Below are 20712 nucleotides of genomic sequence, written 5' to 3'. Positions count from 1 at the left end.
ACAAGTAACAAAAGAAACTGATAAGGGTGGATGGGGATAGAATATTGTTTTAATTCTACTCCTCTTCCTAATCCAATTCCTTTTGCCCAAATTCGAGTATGTGTGAGGTGCTAATAGTGAAATGTGAAAGTTGTCTGAGTCATTCCCAAAATGGAAAGGTTAGTTCCCAATAAATAATTGTTTTTCATGCTTTCTCAAGATTTTATTTAGAACGCTTCAGAAGAGAAAAGATGAAAAATACCTTGTTGAAAACCCTAAAGCATCTATTCCATCCAAATTCAAAGCAATAGATAAAGTTTAGTAAAGTTAATCACTGGCACCTCACATCGCAAACTTTTTTTATAATGGATTTTGTGTATTTGTATGAGTATGTATGTATGAGGAGATTAGAGAATTTTGTAGAATATTTCAGATAAACAAATGTTGCATAGGGGAATAAGAAATGAATATTTATGATTCAATCTTTCAAATAGATCACCCTATAATTCATGTCAAAACTTGATTAGACATCTTCAGAGATTCTCCCACCACTTTATATATCAGGAAAAAAATCTATGAGTTATTAAAATAATTACTGCCAAGCTCCTTGCCAAAATACACAAAATGATAATGCGATGTGGGAAACCATGCCAGTCCCAGCTCTGCCAGGAGAAAATACTACAGACTGCTTCAGTGCTCTGTGGTTGGCTTTTTTATCATGATGAGGTGGGATTCTAACCTAACCCAGCTTTTGCAAAATGCTTTGAAATCCTGCAATGCTGTCATCAACTGCAGGCAGCACTGTCATCCAGAATATATTAGTGACAGCAAGACTAAACTTGATGAACATGCTGACATGCAGAGCTTTAGCATTTTCCTCTGAGATCCAAGAATTAAAATTCTGGGCCGAGGAAGATGAGAGCTGCCTGGAAAATGTCCAAGTGTTCAGCCACAGGTAAATGCCAAAGCATATAATTAAACCAATGCTAAATGCTACAGGTAGAACATTCCATCACAGCAAAGTAACAGGGCTCCTGTGGAGTACTGTTTCTAAACTGTTTTCACCACTTTATATGCTTCCCAAAGGAAGTGCTTAGTAACTAAACAGCTTTTAAAAAGCAGACATTTCTTTCTTCACAGATAATCAGATATCCACTTCCCTTAAAGACAATCAGATACCTACTTCCTTTAAGATTCTTATTAGTTCAATTCAAAATAAGAAGAATAAAAAAACACAAACATACACATGAAAAAGATACATCTTCAGACATAATGTAATTACTCATCAAGAATATTTTTAATACTTAAATTTAGTCATACTATGTTGGCTAGCAAAATACTACCTTAACTTTAGGAAATAGATGGCAAATGCATAGGATGGTGCTACTGTCCCTCTCCCCTCACTGCCCATGGCAGAACATGGGCTCAGACTGGACCTGAGAACGCTACAAAACACAGCATTCCGGGGGAGTCACTAGCAATCAGTCAGCATTGCCATTCATACTGAAGCCCATTTCGTCCAGCTTTGAGTATTCTTCAGCACAACTATGTCAAAATATTGATATGGGTCTTTAAAGAAAGCCACTTCTGACAGTTTCAAGACAAAGTAAAATTTTCATTTAAATCAATAATGGTTGTTTTCCCCCTCTAAAAAGGGCTGAAAACATAACTGTAAGCATCAGTTTTATTCTAGACACTGTTGTTCAAATGAGATATACAAGTGGTTCTATATTATAAATGTTTGTATACATCTTTTTAAAAATAGGATTTAGCTGTATTCAACCCAAACACCCAGCCCAGCTATAATCTACTCACTTCCCTATCACTCAAATGAGTGCTGGGCAGAACACATACACAAACAGAGCTCCATCTGCTAATTAAAACTGGGAATGAAACTGTTAACAGGCATCTGTTGCATTGTTTCAAGCTAATGGACAGAGACAAAGCTGAAATGGCTCTTCTAATGCAAACCCAGTGATTTCACTCATTTTCTATTTGGTATTTATGTGAGTGGGGGTTGGACGCAGGGTGTTAGCTTATTATGGAGACTACAAGATAAGTGCAATATCTTTCATATTCTAGAGCATTCTTTTACAAACAGTTGATACAAGGATATATAGCATTTTATACTGGGGGAAATACCATGCTTGTGTTAAGAATTCAAATGTAACACTTTTAATCTTAACTTAGACATCATCAAATCATGTATAAGAATATACAGGATAAATTCATTCAATGTTTAATTGCTAATATAGTGCTTTCACAATTCATCTATCCATCTACAGCTAATCTGTCATTTAATGCAGGCCTAGAAGATTTAAAAGGGGAAGAAGACTTGATTCCTGTACTAGGGAATTCACAGCAACCCTGAGAGGTAGGTGCAGTATTATTATCAATCTGTTACAAATTAAGGCCCTAGAAGGACCACACACTCACCAAAGGCCAAAAAGCTGGTCTGGTTAACAACAGCAGATACCGGGACATGAACTAAGATCTGACATGATCCACTCTCTTCCTAAGTCACCATGCTTCCTACTTAATAACCAACACGAACCAGTCCATTTCATCCGCCTGGAAAACTGAAATTATTTGGGGGCTTTTATACACAAACATCGGAATTCTGATCAATGCTAATAAAGGATCCATTTTAAAGTATTGTTAACTACCATATGACCTCAAACATAGTAACTGGTTTGAAAGCTGGAAGCTCACAGGCCTCTTCTAGCCTACAGACATGACTGCTGGGTCCTTATACTGTGTTGGTGCTCATACTGTTTGTTTGCTTGCTTGTTTTATTAACTGTGAACTAATTTGGACTTTTATGAAAAATTTACAGCATGTCTGGAAACATGAGAAAATTTTCAAGCTTGACAACAGCAAAGCTGCAGCTAAAAAGCAGCCACTCCTTTAGGGACTATACAGTCCATTTTGCCAGGGTCCACACCACTCCCTACTGCCTTCCATTCTGGGCATATCCCCTTGTTCTCTATTCCTTCCTGACCCCTTTGAGTTTGTAATCCATGACCTAGACAATAACACTCTATAATTTTACCCTGAATTTCCCCTTCATCTTTCCATGGCTGCTTACATTTCAGAAGCTCCACAATATTATGCATCACAGTATTACTCATCACCTAAAATCTACTTTCCCATCACCACTCCAACCCTTTTCTCACTCTGCTATGAAAACGCTTTCCTGCAAAATTTTCCCAAGTAGCAATTCTAACATACATAAGAAAGTTGGTCCCCAGGACAGCACTATGTACAAGCAAGCAGACCAAGACTAGAGCAAGCAACAGACCATGCCAGCAGCTCCTCAGTCTTCCACTTCTGGTTCCATGGTTCTTTTCAGTTCAGTTATCAGCTTCAATTAAAAAAATCAACTCCTTGTTTTCCCCTGTATTCAAAGACCAAACCATATCCCTTTAAAACAATATCTAAAACTATTTTCCTCCAGCCTTTCTCTATGGATCCAAACAATCTTGCTGCTGTTGTCAAAAGAACCTCCTCCCTAAAGAACAGCTGGTAGAACTCTCTATTAAAATACACTTAAGAAATTCTTAAGACATATCTGTATCTGTATCCAAGACTCAGTTTCCCCACACCCATCCTGACATTTCTTGAATGGCCTTTTTCATACATTCAAACACTAATTTAGGAGATGAACTTAACCCTTTATCATCAAGTATTAAATTCTGAAATAGTGCTATCAAAGCTTTAAAATTCATTTAACTCCAAAGGGTCATATTTAGATGGGAAGTCTACTGACAGCTCTGAAAGAATGCAATGACATTAAAATAAGGCATTATGTACAAAATGTTCAATTTTTAGTTTCTTACTTCTTGCATATTTTTGTTAGACAAATTGAAACCAAGAGAAACAACTATGAAAATTAAAGTCAACTTGTTCTACATATCTGGATTATGTTCAGCCAAATGTTGATATTATCACAGATAAAAATGTAAATATGACAAAGTTTATCTTTCGGTCAGTAAGTCTTGATAAAAGCTTTGGATATCTACCAACCAAAAACAGTTTATAAGTTTATGCAGGGGTCAGCAATCATTTTCTTTAAAGGGCCAGTTAGTAAATATTTTAGATTTTGCAGGCTACGTATGGTCTCGTCACATATTCTTCTTTGTATTTTCTGTTTGTTTCTAAACAACCTTTAAAAAGTGTAAAAAAGCATTCTTAGTTCATGGATTTTACAAAAACAGGGCTGCAGGCCAGATTTGGTAGTTTACCAATCTCCGATTTTAAGGAAAGCCAACCTAAGAAAAATATGCAATGTTACAGAATAAAATGTCTAAAAGTGTTCTGATGAGACGAGGCTACAATGATTACCAACATACCACTATTATTAATATGATTTCATTACTTATTTTGTACGTGGAAGAATTTTATGACAAGATGTACTTTGAGCTCCTAACCTGAAACTACAGATACAGAAAGAAAGGGCAAAGGACAGGTTCGGCATAAGCTCCTATACGAAATCGAGTCCCTAAATAGAATTGGCTAATCAAAGCAGGAATGTCTTTACTTTCCTCACAAAAGGACATCTATACAAAATCAAATTCCTCCCTGGAAAAAGAGATGACTCAAATTCATAGAGATCATCATACTGTAGAAATAGCAGAGACTATTTTGTGAAAAGGGGTAGAGACTTGGATTTGGACTTTTACTAGAGGCTCTGCTACAACCAATTGCGTGAATTTGCTATAACCAGTTGTGTGATTTTGAGGGCATCAACTTAACTCCAGTTTTCTCATTTATAAAAAATTGGAGCTGGGGCATAAAATAGACAATTTCTAAAACCTTTTCAGCTGTCAAACTATGACTATACCAAATAATGAAACCACTCAGGAAATACCCTAGCAGGAAGAAGGGGGCAGGGCAGGGGACAAAAAGCAAAGGGAAGAAGCTTAGATTGCCCTGTTAGACACAGGGCTGGGTTTTCTCTTTTTGTTCTACCAGCACCTTGTCTGGTACTGGGCCATTCCAAGACACTGAAATGCCCTCACGTCAATAATAAAATGCACCCACATCCCACAGGACATATATCCTATAGCCTAACTGTTATGACATTTTCCTCACCGTCTTAATATTACATTCTATGGCCATTTAATTAAACATTAATTATGATTCTGGTTTTATTTAATCAATCAAAAAACTTTTTTCAGTCCTCCAACATTTGAACTGAAAGGCTTATTGGTTCTAGGCACTGAGCCTAAGTTCAAATCGATAAAACAACCTTACTCCATAATTAATAAATATTATCTGACTGATGGACTCTAAGGTCCATCACTTCCACTCCGAAGAGCAGAAAGATAGTAAGAAAGTGAGAAGACCAGGCTATCAGGGAAGATAGCAAGATATTATAAAAGTGAGAAGAAAGCATCTGTGTGAGACAACTGTATCCGGAATCAAAAAGACTAATTGCTTCCTTCCTTTAGTGATGGCAGAACACCTACTGAAACAGAATCTAAAGACAGCAGATGTCTTTTTTATAAAGTACTTAAACTTTGACAAAGCAAAATTAGGACTTAAAATGTATCTTCATAGGAAGAAACAGGCACACATACATATCTACCAAAACATACACACACAAACCTGAGGTGTCATGAAATGGATCTTTCCTGTGAGGCCTTAGCAAATTTTGTTAGCAATGCTGTGGCAAACCTTGTCAGAACCCAGTCAGAAAAGCCCAGGATATAGGACACACCTTGAGACTTGAAGAAAACTCATGCTTCAGGAAGAGGAGGACCACCAACTCTCACCCAACAACTTCAGATCACCTGGGGGTGAGAGTGGGTGACCTGAAAGGTAGATATTGCTGCTAGAAATGTTAACACTCCAAACCTCTGTTTGTGGTTAGGAAAGCCTGTGGAACTTTTCGCCAGAACAGTGTTAACATTCACCTTAATTTCCCAGCTTAATTTCAACTGCAAAGCATTAGGTTTCAGGTATATAAACTCTTCTGCTGTTTGAAGGCAGCATGTTACCACTTCCTATCAGAGTTCTGGGGTTAAATTAAGAGGTATGGGACTTCCCCTCCTCCATGTCAACGAAGACACAGCTCACAGCCTCGCCTTACCACATCTACCTCACAGAAAACATAAAGACCGAGGTCTTACATGAGAGTCACCCCATATAACATCTACCTTCTACTCTATTATAGTTTCAAGACACTGGTTTTCATGCTTTAATAGTTGTAACCCTCCACAGAACTCACATTCCATTTTTAAAAATCCACTCAATAAAGATTCTAAGCCTTCAGAACGAAAAGTACTTTTTAAAGATGCTATTCTAAAAGGAAGCAGACACCCTTATACAGGAAATGTGGAACAAAAATTAAGGCAAAAAAAAAAAAAAAAGAAAAGCTAAAAGAAACAAAAGTTATCCAACGAGCTTATCAGAAATAGCAACATCAAGATTCACTCACTTTCAAGGCAGGAAGATAGTTCAGGAGGGTCACACAAAGAATGGACAACAGGACACCCACTCAACTGGTTAAAAATTGTCCTTTAAGACCAAATGTACTGTAGTTTGCATTCAGCAATGAAAAAGGATTATTTGGGGTTCTGAAATTAGGACCAGCGTCAAAAATTAACACCCTGTAGTTCCTGTAGCAGCTCCCACCAAACATCTTAGGATTATACTTGAGAGATGACATTTAAAACCTGCTTCCTTAGAAAAGAAAAAGTCCCACTCAAGACTGACTGCCAAGAACTTGCAACTGAAACTTCCCTAAGCTCAAATATCAAACAGCCATGAGTTTTCCAACCACCCAATCCATATAAAAATTAAGAGGGCAAAACAAACAAACCATAGCCTTTTCTAATACTTGATTTGAAGAGCACTCTGTACCTAAATATTTTTTTTAAATAAAAATAAATCACCCTTAAAACACACACTTAATACCAAAGCACTAGACCCCTAGAGTATTTCCCAACCCAGAAACTCACGATGAAAATATGCTATAACTACCATTTGAACGATGTCTGGATGAGCTACTTTTAGAGGTCAAAAACATCACCCAGACAAACAAAAAGCTAAGATTCTTAAGGTGCTTAATTGACTGCAACTATTTTGGAGGAAAATGATTAGTTTACTTCTATAGGCAGCTTAAAGCAAGAGTTGATTAACTCTTCAGTTTATTGTTAGAGATCTTGTTACCAAAATACAACCATTTCCAGTACGAAAGTAGGAAGAAAAGCTTGCAGCCAAGATCAGAAAAACTCTTAAGTCAACTGGAAGTAACTGAGGGGTGCATTGCATTTTGTGATTCATTTAGCAAGTAATAATTGGAACCAGTGCAAAATATACAAGGGAGGCAGGGAGAATGTAAGATCAATCAATTCCTTGGCTGAGAAGTTATTAAACATGCAAGCCCAAGAAATAACTGGGAACTGCTGCTTCTCAGGAGAAGGTAGTAAAGGGGTGAACCATATTTTCCTGACCACACCACACCTCAGTATAACCAATTCCCTTACCACCTCTTAATACTCATGGAACAATTTAATGCTCCACAGGCATTATTTCACCATAAATCAATTTTTTGCTCTTTCTCCTGCACTCGATCCAAAGGAAGTAGAGAAAATGATAAGGAGTGTTCCCAGTTACCACAGAAAGTTCTGCATCCTGCTGCTTTCTATTTCCTCTCCCTTTTTCATCTCTATCTTCTCTGCTCAACCTCTTCACCATACATACTATTTCCCTTTCTATCTCAGGCCAGCTCTTCTTTACTTTCTCCACTAAAGTATCCCCCAATCCGTCTCTTGTCTCCTGTACTCTTCTCCCACCTGCAATTTTCTTTGCCCCTTCCCATGACATCTCTGTCCAGGCCTCTTGTGGCCAGAATCCCCTCATCCCTCACCTCCCGACCACTCATCCCCCTTAATCCCCTTCCGATTGTCTGGTTCTCGCCTCTCTCGTCCCTTGTGTCCTCAGTCCCTTGATTTCACTCCCTCCCATTCCCCCAACCCTTCATTTCCCCCTTCACAGTTCCTTCCTCTTTCCTGTCTTTTAATCCATTTTCACACCCACTGTCCCCATCTCTCTCCCCATAAGATTTCCTGCGTCTCCCCACTTTGTCCCTTAGAACCCATTCCTGTCAGCTCAGCCCTATCATTTCCCCCATACCCCTAGTACTTGTTCCTCTGTTTCCCCTTCCCTTCCTTTGCCTCCAAATTCCCCTTCTCTCCACCAGCCCTACGACCCCGCCCGCCGCTCTCTCTCACGCCTTCGCCCTCTTCCAATGCCCTCGAGCCCTACCGTCCCCGGGATCTCCCCGCGGGGGCTCCCAAGCCCCCCGCCCCCTTTCCAGCCCCCTCCCTCCCACCTCCCGTTTCTCACCGCCCGTCCCGGGCCACGGCCCCTCCCTCACCGATAGTGGAGATGAAGGTGGTGTTGAAGGCGTCCTCGGAGAAGCGGAACAGAAGGCAGGTCTTGCCCACCCCCGAGTCGCCGATCAGCAGCAGCTTGAACAGATAATCGTACGTCTTCGCCATCTTCTCGCTCCGGCCCTCTGACCGGAGAGCGTGAGGAGGCGGTGGAGAGAGGCGGGGAGGGGGCCGCGGGCGAGGGGGCGTGCCCGCCGAGCCGCCGCTCGCCCCGCCCCGCGCCCCGCCTCTCCTCTCGAAAAAGGCCTGCGCGCCCCGCCCCGCGCGGCCAATCCACTAGGGCTTCGTCATCACCGCCCGCGCCCCAGGGCTTCATGGGACTTGTAGTTCCGTCGGAGAGCCTCGGGCGTGCCCGGCGCGGGCGGTCGAAGTGGCCCCCGCGAATAACAGAAGATTCACAGTCGGTGGAGTGACCAGTGAACTAGGCGTTTCCACCCGAGCTGGGAAAGGAAATCCCGATTCAGATTCTGCGCTTCCCGCCCGGGGAACTTAACTTCGGGGTTTCTTTGTGTGCGGGGACCTTTCAAATCCAGGACCTCGGAATCTGGAATCCCACCGTACACGCATCTCTTCCGCTTGGTCCCGAAGAGGAGATGCTTTCTTTCCTTTGCGCGTTGTGGCGCAGCCTCTGGGTTATCTGTAGAGTGCATTATCCTGCTTTTCCAGTTCCTGCCCAGCAACACCTCTAAACCCCCTTCCGCAGTCCCGCAGTCAAACGGGGCTCGGAAAGAACGATTTCTGTGCTGACTTGAACCTCACCCACGCCCGTTTCTTCAAGTCACACTGCAAGTCAAATATACTGAGTATTTTAGAGGATCTGCTGCGCAGAACCACCACCACGAGAATGATGGATTTAAAAAAAAAAAAAATCTAGGAACTGACAATGTTAAGACTGTGCTACAGGTCTTTGCCCTTCAAAATTGAAAGCATAATGTGATGCGGAAAGTATGACGGTAGATGTCTTTAGAAAATAAAGTTTGGATTTTTGTCTGGGCTTAGCCTTAACTGCTGTGACAAGTCAGTCACAGAGCCTCTTTGCACCTCGGTTTTGTCATCTGTAAAATTGGTATAAAACGAGTTGCAGCGAAAATTAAATAAATTGCTGAATGTGAAAAGCACTTTGAAACCTGTAAGGCTTATACAGGTATGTTAGCGGTAATTAATGAAGAGGGGAAAACAGCATTTCATTATACTCAATACTCTGTTATTTGCTGTCTTGGACTAATTCTTTAGTTGCTTTGTGGATAAAGTGTTAGAGTCATTTTCATGCACTTGTAGCAGAAACCAAGCCAGATTAGCTGTTCTGGAAGGGGAGTTTACTGGCTCAGGTTGATATGAAAGGGCAAGTGAGCAGCTGAGAAGGTCTGGCGTGCGAACCTTTAACCTGTCAGGACTCTGTCATCTCTCCTCCCTTCTCAATTTTAATTCTAATGTTGCAAATATCGACAGATATAACTCACATAAGCAAAGCTGTTTTTAAGAGGATCAAGGAGTCCTGAAACGAAAAAGTTAAAGAACCACTGACATTTGCCTTAGACATAAGGAAACACCTTCTGGAAAGTTAGAGGAAGTTATTAAAGGAACCAGTAGACTCAACCATTAGTGGAATAAGAACAGCTTGGACAGATAGCTGAACAAGACAACAGGCTTCTCTAAAACACATTTTGAGTGCCTTGTGACTTCATTTATAAGGCCAGAAATATTCCATTCTTAGTCCTGTTGTGGGAGAAGATTACATTGAGTATAGAATCGGCCTTCACCTTCTTTGTGGATGGATTGTGAAATGCATCATTACTAACACTTATTGCTCATATAGTACCCAAAAGGCACTGCTGCTAACCTAATGTCTAATTCTGGGAGTCCACTTGATGGGAACAAAGCTCTAATGAAGTCAAAGTCAAGTTTGATTAATGAGGAGAGATTTTGCCCTCTGGTACAGGCTGAGCTTCTTTGTTCCAGCCAGTCCTTGAGCACGTCTGTGAACTGCCCTCCGCCAGGGTCTAAACAAGCGTGTACAGCTTAGTTCACGTTCATCCTCATTCCTGAAAAAGAAGGGAAAAAAATCTTCAAAGATCGCTGGAATCTTCTTTCTCTTTTAAAATGTGTACTTATTAAAATAACTTTCAGTCCCACCATCTGCACACAACTCTTGGTATTCTCTTTCTGTATGAATAAGAACACACTGAAGTGATAAAGAACTTAAATTCTGAAAAATCAGAGTTAGGAATTTTAAAGTCCCTAAATTTCCTTAGGGAAATTTTGTTAATTAATGGGAATCTTTTAAAAAATAGTTCTGTCTTATTTTCACTTCCCCATTTTCTCTATTACCAAGTGTATAAAATACTGCTATTCTATCTGGTAAGTTCGGGCACCATTGTTGAACCAGTCAAGTATTTTGGTATATTGACATTAATTCAAGGATGATCAGAGTTTTTTTTCCTCTTGGTACATTATTGATTTTTCAATAGTATGTTATTTAGGGATCAGATTCTGGTGGTAGTAACAGAGTACTAATTGAGTCAAGGTACTTTGCTCAAAGAACTGGACAAAAAGTGGATTTGTAAACCTAAGAGTACCACAGGTGATAGGTTGTTGCCGTTGTCCCTTCTTTCCTCAAGTGATACCAGTTAACTCCTTTCTAAAAATCTACATTTTTGTGTTCTAAGGAAACCACATCAACACTTTTGCCAGTTGCCACAGCCTAGCCCAGAAGTGCTACAATCACTGCACCAGGCAGCTTGCACATTCTGTTTGATTCAGTAAATATGTATTGAAGCCTTCTATGAGACTAACACTTATATGTACATGATAGCATGGTTACAGAAATCTAGAAGTCCAAGCAGTTTACCCTCTGCGGTTTTTGTTAGGCCATCACTCTTTCCTTCTTTTTTGAAGTTGTCTCCTCTCCGCCCCTCACCCCCGATGGCTTTGAATCATGATACCTCAATTCCTCCAGGATAAAGAAGTAAGCTTGTGACACAGGCTGGGTCAATCTGAGTTCTCTGTGAATTTTCTAAGGAGGTAGGGTCATAGTGCTCAAAGGAGGTCTGTCTGGTTAGTGTCTCTGTGAGCTTCAGACTGGGTTTGATCAGAGCCTGAATTCATTTTCCTGTATTATCTTGTTCTTGCCTTCCTTTAGGTATTTACCTTGTCCTCAGGCTGGCTTTACTCATGGTAGCAAGCAGTTCAGGCATGTTGCACAATTCCAAAGGCATATCTTCCTCATGGATCATAGATCCCAAAAAAATCAACCAACATCTTCTTGAGAGTCTGTTTTCTGTACAAATTTTCAAATTAAAATAGGCATTTTAAATTGGTTTAACTTGCTTCATGACACTTGAATGCAAGAAACATCATCTTTCTTAATTGCTTAAATTACATTTGGTCAAGATTCCCTTTTTCTCAAGAGTTGGCAAAACCATTATCAGCCATTGTTGAGACTTTCCCTTCCCTAATTGTATCCTATAAGAATCCAGGAGCTTACATAGTCCTGAAAATTAGGGGCAAATCAGTCTTTATCAGTCTGCTCTGGCCAGTGTAGATGCTTCTGCTCAACCACTCTTGGATTCTGGTTCTCTATTAGCTATTGAGCACAGCTGTCCCGGGGCTACAAGGCTGTACTTCTCCATGGTTATCTTAACTGATGATGGCTCAGCTTTTTAGTAAATTCTCTCTGTGTTATGTAATAGTTTGTGTACCTCTTTGTCTTCTTCCTTGAAACTTGAGTTCTTTGAGGAAAGGGACATTGCTCATTTCCTGCTCTGTCCCCAGCATGCCTAGCATGGTGCCTTTTCTAACACATAGTAGGCACTCAATTAAATTGTTGAATGAATGAATGAATGAAGGAAGGAACATCTAACTAACTGCCAGCACTCTAGTTATTTAAATAACCTCTTTAGTTTATTGTTTGCTGTGCTAGTTTGAAACTGTTAAGGTACTCCAGAAAAGCCATGTTCTTTTAATACTAATGCAATCTTGTGGGGGCAGACCTACTGTAGAGTGAGACCTCTTGATTAGGTTGTCTCCATGGAGATATGACACACTTAATTGTGGGTGTGACCTTTTGCTTAGATGGATATGTGACCCTATCTGTTCAAGGTAGGTCTTGGTTAGTTTACTGAAGTCCTTTTAAGAGAGGAACATTTTGAAGAAAGCTCAGCTGCAGATGTTTGGAGATGCTTGGAGACAGACAGAAGCTAACAGAGGTAGCCCCTGGAACCAGAAGTTGATAGCAATGAGACCCATGAGCAAAGGGCTAGCAGACCTTGCCATGTGCCTTCCCATGTGACAGAGAAACCCTGGATGGGAATTGGCCTTTCTTGAGTGAAAGTATCCTCTTGTTGAGGCTTTAATTTGGACATTTTCATGGCTTTAGCACTTTAAATTTGTATCCTAATAAATCCCCTTTGGAAAAGTCAATCCATTTCTGGTATATTGCATTCTGGCAGCATTAGCAAACCAAAACTTTTCCTATAAGACCTAAATATTTGTGGCCTTACCAATACCTTTCTGATTATACTCTACATTGTATTTCGATGTAATGCATTCTGCAAGTATTCTATTCATTGCTGTGCTTAAGACATCAGTGTGATTATATGTTATTTCTGTAGCTTATCAAGATGCTATTGAATGATAAGCCCTGAAAAATACCAGTTTCTTTTATCACCTGAGTGTCATCCAAAAGTATACCATTTATTTAGTGATATTCCAGTGGGATAATTCTCTAATTATCTTCCTCAGAAAGGGACAAACTGTACTTTTCCCGCCCACTGATATTTCCTGAACAATTACCGGGTGAATAATGTCCACTCAAACAGTCATTAAGCTTACTCTGTGGAAACTAGCTTAGCAAGGGCACCTGGAAAATAGAGAAAACTATCATGTTGTCCCTGTCCTCAGTTTGCTTCCCAGCTATAAACAAGAGAGCCCACAGGGAAAAATTCCAGACAAATGAAGGCAAATATTTGACTGGTACCGATAGCATTTATTCTGATAAGTTAGGTGTCTATTCTGATTGGCTGGACTTCCATTCCAATTGGTCTGGCATCCTTTCTGATTGTTTGGGTATCCATTTTATTATTTGGTTGGGCATACATTCTGATTGGCCAGCTTTCCCATCTGATTGGTCAAATGCTCATGTCATACTGGTTGTTAAGTATATTGCATATCGTCACTGGGTGCAAAAGTTAAATAAAAAGGAGATAATGCCAAAAATTGCTACATAGAAGTACAATATCTACTTGACTTAACACATCTCTGCAAACCATGTCTTTTATAAAAAAGTCAGCCTGGTGTAGAGAGAATGGGAATAAATTCTGCAACCTTCAGCCCTGGGTTAATAAACATGACTGAATAGGAGGCTGTCTCTGGCAGAGGCCCCTATAATATGGTCTGGAGTTAGGGTCAGTGCCCACATAAAAGGGAGAGTCTCATTGGGAGAAGTATTCAAGGTCACCTAAGCACCTTGAATAGAGAAGAAGCCACCCCAGTTGCAGTTATTCTGAGTGGTTCATTTCTGGATAGGGTCCAGCCCACACAAAGAGGAGATGCAGCTTAACTTTCCAGGGGAGAAGGGTTCAATATTTTACTCTACTAAAGTGACTTAGAAGGAATCCACTCTAAAACATCTTGGATTATTTCTTTCTTTGGCAATAAAGCTCCTGACAGTAAAATGTTACTAAAATTCATGCTTTTCGTTAACCTAGGCATTGTTATGTAGAATTTTGTGTCAACAAATACTGTGTGTTTTGGATAGAGATTCATGTAAGCTTGATTAAAGACAGCCTTTTGGGACCAATTTTAAAATAGACTCTGGTTCTATGGTAAAGTCAAGATGTGCTGAAACCCACAATCAGCATCTTAATAAGTATCGGGATGCTTTTAGTAGCAAGTACAGAACACTCAACTCAACTCAACGTGACTTCAATTATAAAGATATTTATTTAATTACATTCTAAAAGAATCAGAGCTAGGTCTAGCAACAGGTGAGGTTTAATCCAGCAGTTCAAATGGCAAGCCTAGGACTTAGTTCCTCTCTCTGTTTCTTGGCACTGCTTCCTCAAAGTAGTACTTTTTGCAACAGGTCCGCCCCATGTGGTTGCAAAACTTTTTCTGAAACTCCTGGAACAAATTGTTCCCAGATTCAAACAAAGCAGAATACAGAGAATCTTTCCCCCCAGAACTCAAACAAATGCCCTGGAATTGAGTTCCATGGGCACTGACTGCCCTTTCCTGACCCAATCACTAGGGCCAAGAGAACGGTCTAGGTCAACTGGCTTAAGTCACTGAAGCTGGATGTGGGGTCAATCTCATCCTAAACCAGAGGGTTCTTTTAGAAATGATGATGATAGGGAGAGGTGCTAGGGAAGCAACAAATAAACCCCACCACCTGTGTTTAAGCCTTAAATGTATACTGATATTCACATTGAATATTGCAAAGTGGTTGGTCATGTTGGAGCTAATGGAGGTCATAGAGTTGAATCTAGGGAAATTCTGACTTGTCATTCTCTTGCACAGATAAATTGATGTTGAATTGGAAAGAAAGGACAAGCAGAAAATATCGTCTTCTTGAGGAGGAGATGGGTGGTACAGAACCAGAATTAACACATTACCTGAGCACTTGGGCACCAGTCCCTTTTCTACCCTACTTCAGTAAACAACTGAGGTTAAAGGGCCTATGAAAATCTTAATACCCTCAAAGTTTCTGATTTCTTTATCAGACTCTGACAAGTCTGTCCTGGGACTTTTTAATGGAAAGAGGATTGAAACTTAGCATCAGGTGACCTCTGTTCTCAGCTCTGCCACTGACTAGATGTGGCACAACTTAAACAAGCTCAACTTCTCTACACCTCAGTTTCCTCATCTATAAAACAGTAAGAGGGCCAGGGCTGGATTAAATAATCCCTTTCCATCTATAAAATCCTTTGGTTCTTAGGTACAGGTCCTCATAACCTCAGATGAATTGAAAGCTGCCCTGGAGGTCCTGGCCTTCTAGACATTGGCTCTCCCAGACTACCCAAGCACCCTTGCACATCAAGGAAATTAAACATGAGCAGCCTCAGAGGCCACCCGGGGTGTGCTTCTGGGAAAGGACCCAAGACACCAAAGTTCCTTGTTCTAAATCACGTTCAATTCACCCTTATGACTCAGTTATTGCTACTTCTCTCTTTCTACCAAGTGAGAAGTTTCAGGCCTTTCTGAGATGGCAACGATGACTTGGTTGCCAACAATTTTTGGATAGCCACCTACTGGGTTAAGAGAAAAATGAGATTCATTTTGTATTTTGATCCAAGCCCAATCACATTCCTGCTTCCAATTTCTACTTTATGTAGATAATCATTTCCTGAATAACTTAAAACATAGACTCTTTTTCTTTTTTCCTAATTTGACAGTAGTCAAGGCTTAAAAACAGTTCATCAAGGAGCATGTTGAATTGCTTGAAAATCTATGATAAAACATCTTATATCTTAGTGAAATTCCTCACTCCCACTGTTCAAACAGAACTGAAGAGTTAATGTGAAATGAAACAGAACTCTTGGGTTACTCATTTTTAAGATTTACAATTATAAATGATCATGACAACTTAATAGAATGCTGAAGAAATAAGGCTGAATAGTTGATTATTTTGGACCAAGAAGAAAACTACTAATGAAATCCCAGTCACATACTAATTCCCACCTATTACTTTCTGAAACACAAATAGCTATATGGCCTAATTAGGCCTGTTGGGGTATTATCACATCTTATTTCGGCAATGAATGGCATCATTTGATGTTTAATATTCATTGAGGCTTTTATGAAACAGAGAAGTTTCCATATGTCTCTTGAGCAAAACATTTGTGTTTGCCATCTGCTACTCAAGAGTAGCTTTGTAGAAAAATAATGCAAATCGCTTGGTTCTTTACTTTTGGGCAATACTATATTTGGTATTATAGGACAGCCAATTCCCTGCTGGGAGAAGACAATTATTTATTTAAACACCAATTTAAAGAATGCTTTACAAACAAGCAGCATTGAAAGAAATTAAAGCCTAAAATTATATTTGTCCTTTTAACTCAAGGCAAAGACCATTGTGAAGTGATGTGTGAGACTTTTTTGAGCTTGCATTAAAGAGGCACTGTCTGAGATACTGGGCGTTAGGGTCAGTGTAGCAAGCATCATTCCTCTTTTCCTAGTCCTGATGCCAAAAGAACATGTGGCTCATAGGTAACACTTAACTTTTTAAAAACTCACAGAATCGCCTTGAGCTCGGTATCAAAAAAAGATAATTTACTCTAGTCACCCAGGAACTAATTACCTGGATTTTAGACTCTCTGCACCATTTATTTCTCCTTCCCCTATTCTCATTAGCTTCTTCAGTTGTGGCTATTCCTCTGTTTAGTAACACCTCCTCCAGACTATGGATTTGCACCACTAGAAGAAATATATTTCAAGCCAGTTTTGCTTAATTAGGAGTCACTTTAACCAATAGTGGTAAACCAAAAGTGGAAATTCTGGAGCTTGGGAATTATCTGTAGATTTCAATTATCAGTGCTTTCTCTAGTTCTATTCACAGTAAAATTTTCACTTATTGGGCTTACAAGGGTAAAAGAATATACAAAATTGACAAATGAAACTGACCCAGTTTGGCCACTGACTAGCTGTGAGGTCCTGGGCAGGATCCCTGACATCAGTGGACCTCTGAGTTCTAAGGCTGTTTTCCACTTTAAGATGTTATAAAACCAATAAGCATAGAGATTTATTTATTATTTATCCCACTGTTCCCCAAAGCCTCAGAACATGAAGTGATCCAGCAGATGTTAGTAGATAATACTAGAAGAAAGGATTTCATGGGCAAAACCTTTTGAGAAATGATGCTATAATATAGTGTTTTGACTGTAGAGCTTCTCAGAACCTGCTGCTGTGCTTTGAACTTCCACAGCAGGGTGCCCCCTGCAGCTTTCCCCTCTCCTGCCCCCAGAGCTCCTTTTATTTGATAGACCATTTCAAGGGACCCATTTATACAAAAATATATATATACAGAACTTATGGAAAGTTCTGATTTAATCTAAACCCCTAGTTTTAGATACAAAGATACTAAATCATAAAGTCCTACTGTCAAGATGAAAATCAGCATGTTTACAGGAAATTGTCAGGAGGGAGGCAGCACCCATTACCAGATTTCTTGGCAAACTGGACTGAGAGCACCTGTTCATGCCTCCCAGGTCTCCCCAGAGTCTCAGGACATCCATGCTGCTGCCCCTGCCACTATCACACCCACGAAAAGATCAGCCAAGGGTGGGCCATGGTGGCTCAGTGGCAGAGTTCTCGCCTGCCATGCCAGAGACCTGGGTTTGTTTCCCAGTGCCTGCCCATGCAAAAAAAAAAGAGATCAACCAAGGGTGTGGGGGGAAGAGGTGGAGGGACTGTGATGGCTGTTTCTTCCCCACTTGAGGCAGCTGTTTCAACATAAGTCCTTTGGGGCTAGCAGATATTATGCTAAACTGAAATGAAAATAACCTTATATGCAAAAGCAAATTTAACCAGAATCCTGAAAGTGCAAAACACTAGATTCTTTTTTATTTTTTTTGTATACTGTGTGGTGGGGTTCACATCCCATTCTTTTTCCATGTGAATATCCCATTTCCCATTATTGCAGCACCATTTGTTAATTTTTTTTTTTTTTTTTTTTTTGTGCATGGACTGGAAATCAAACCCCTGGTCTTCCACATGGCAGGTAAGAATTCTACCACTGAACCACCCATGTATCCCCTAAAAAAGCTGGATTCTTAAATGAATATTCCATATGCTACATTTTTGGGAAAAAAAAGACTAATATCGAGTATTTACACTAACAGTTTTTTTTCCTTTTACATTGTTCTCTCTTTTGAATGAATAATATTAGAGGGTCACATCACACCCAGGCTAATTTCCTACACTGACATTTAAAGTGCTATAAAGTGATCAGCACAATAAAATGTCTTAAAAGATGAATTATTTAAATTTCTTGAGGGCATGGATTATGTTCACATTGTATCCCTAATGATTAACACCAGGCTTGGCATATAATAGGTGCTTGGTAGGTTTACATAAATTAATAAATTTATAATCTAATGATTGGACTTTAATACAATTAAATAATGATAACAATACATTGATGTAATGATGGTATCTGTCCTGTATTATCAAAAATTTCAATGATAGATTCCTTGAGCTATATTGATCAAGGACTGTGAATTCTGGTTAAGGCTTATAAACAGAGGCTTTTTTTTTTTTTTTTTATAAACAGAGGCTCCTTTATTTGTAATCTTCTGTTTTCAGGTACAATTGCACTCCCATGTGATGTTTCTTTTATGTAATATTAAGTGGAATCATTCCTATATTTGACTTGTAAACACATGTACATAGACAGACTCAGAATTGGAATGAGGTAGTCAATGTCGAGTCTTTCATTCATTGCAGAATTCCCCTTTCAGCTGCTTGGTCTCTACTTAAACATCCCCAGAGATAACACACATAAGAGCGACCCTGAAGAAATGTGGAATCCTAAAGGACCTTCTTAGTCATCAAAGAAGGATTAAGTCATGTTTGCAAATCATAGTTATGTTCTATATTTTTATTCATTTGATAAACAAAAATGAACACCTGCAATATGTAAGGCAACTTGCTAGGTTGCTTTGCAGCAAATAAAGACGAAACAGAGAGATCATCTCTTAAGAACCCTATGGTCTTGCAGGAGAGGTAGAGCACATACATAAACAATTACATTGCTAGGTAGAATCATGATATGCTTGTAATGTATTGTGGTGTTAGTTTATATTTCTTTTAAACCTAGTAATCTGTATTTAAGCAGATTATCCAGTATCAGTACCCCCCATTGCCCTCTATTTCTGGAAAAAAATGGAAGGGTGTAACGTTAGGTATCAGTGACATCAGGCTTCACACTAGTAGCCATGAGCATTGCCCGAGAGCCCCGCTGTTCATGAGAGGGCAGGACGGGGTCACCCCAGCAAGGTCTTGTTGGCCAGCACATGTAATTCAGCTTAACTAACTGGGCAAGGAGGATGAGGACAAACTGTGACAAGAGGAGCCAAACTACAGCGAGGGAGGCTGCAAGACAGGAGTAGGCAGAACAGGTTGTCTGGTGACACATGGAAACGGGGCTGGTGTGGACACACGGATGGCCCCTGGCTCTGCAGAGGTGGGCCTGTGGGGGTGGCGGGGAGGACCTGCCCGCCTCGTCACACCGCAGCAGTGATCAGCACGTGGTGCGGTGAACCAGCTGCTTTATTTTTATTCTGGCTGTATTTTTACCTTCATTTCAAATGCAAAATTTGATTTTAGGAAATTAACTCATGTAACCAACCTCCAGAGATCATTAAGGAACTGTGTCCTTCATATACCAGGAACAATGTTGCCAGAGAATGTTGGATTAAAACCCTTGCCGGGCCCAGGACCCAGAATTCGATGTTGTTAAAAAAGATAGCTGTTTTACTCATTTCCCTACTGACATCTTCTGCCTTGAGAATTTGATGACATATCTCCCCTAAAATTAAATGTAGTAAATCACCAATTTAAACCAAACTGAGGTGTGGGTTAACAGTGAGGATGCTCATGATTTTAAAAGTCTGGGCATCTCAAGCCAGGACCCTGACCCTGCCTCTGGCCTAGGTTATTGATGAGAGAAATGATGTGGACAGAGGGGTCTGTTGGGTCCTAGAGCACCTTACAGCCTCAGCTGACCCAAGGGCCAGCTCCACCCCCACCCCCAAAAAAAGGGTAATGCAGCACATGCCCAGTGGCCTAAGGACTAAGGCTTTTCTTCTTCTCTTTTTGTCCATTTCCTAGGACCACCCTCCTAGAGGTGTGATATCTGGCTTTTGTATGGGAGCTCAATCTTGGCAGTGAAATATTTAATTACAGATCTTATTCATTTAGTTTCTGGCCCTTATACTTATTGGAGATCATATATACTGCCCAGAAAAAGTAAGTTATTTATTGGAGGCAGCAGTAAAACACTTAAAACGGCTCATGCCTCTGAGTTTTCTTGCTGAGGTAGAAGTTATTCATGGTATCAAGATTTGTGCAGACTCTAATTATTAACTCACATTTTGGGCTTATTGATTGTTTGCCCAGATATCATTTGCTCTTAAATCGTGGCAAAAGAAGCCCTCTCTCTGCTTCCCCTGCACCCCTCATTAGAGAGCTCTCTCCTTGCCCTCTTCTGGTTACTCCTCCCACAGGCCAAGTGGAGTCGCTCACCCAGAACCATGCCTCCCTTCTAGGTCCCCAGACCACAGAATTCTCTGCCATAGGCCCTGCTTCCAGGGCTGGTGGGCCTCTTGCCCTTCTG

The 20712-nt window shown here is 40.2% G+C and overlaps 1 protein-coding gene across 1 annotated transcript in view; it reads right to left on the bottom strand.

Annotated features, from left to right (window-relative positions):
* The window catches only part of RAB8B (RAB8B, member RAS oncogene family), an 84715-nt gene extending 76138 nt beyond the window's left edge, over positions 1-8577 (bottom strand). Inside the window, exon 1 of the mRNA XM_077128140.1 lies at positions 8366-8577. Coding sequence (XP_076984255.1) covers positions 8366-8489 — 124 coding nt within the window. The 5' untranslated portion in view covers positions 8490-8577. The remainder of the gene's footprint in view (positions 1-8365) is intronic.
* Positions 8578-20712: the final 12135 nt, after the last annotated feature.

This window comes from Tamandua tetradactyla, chromosome 14 (assembly GCF_023851605.1).
Source record: "Tamandua tetradactyla isolate mTamTet1 chromosome 14, mTamTet1.pri, whole genome shotgun sequence".
Taxonomy (NCBI): Eukaryota; Metazoa; Chordata; class Mammalia; order Pilosa; family Myrmecophagidae; genus Tamandua; species Tamandua tetradactyla.
This window is presented reverse-complemented; position numbering and strand designations above follow the sequence as displayed.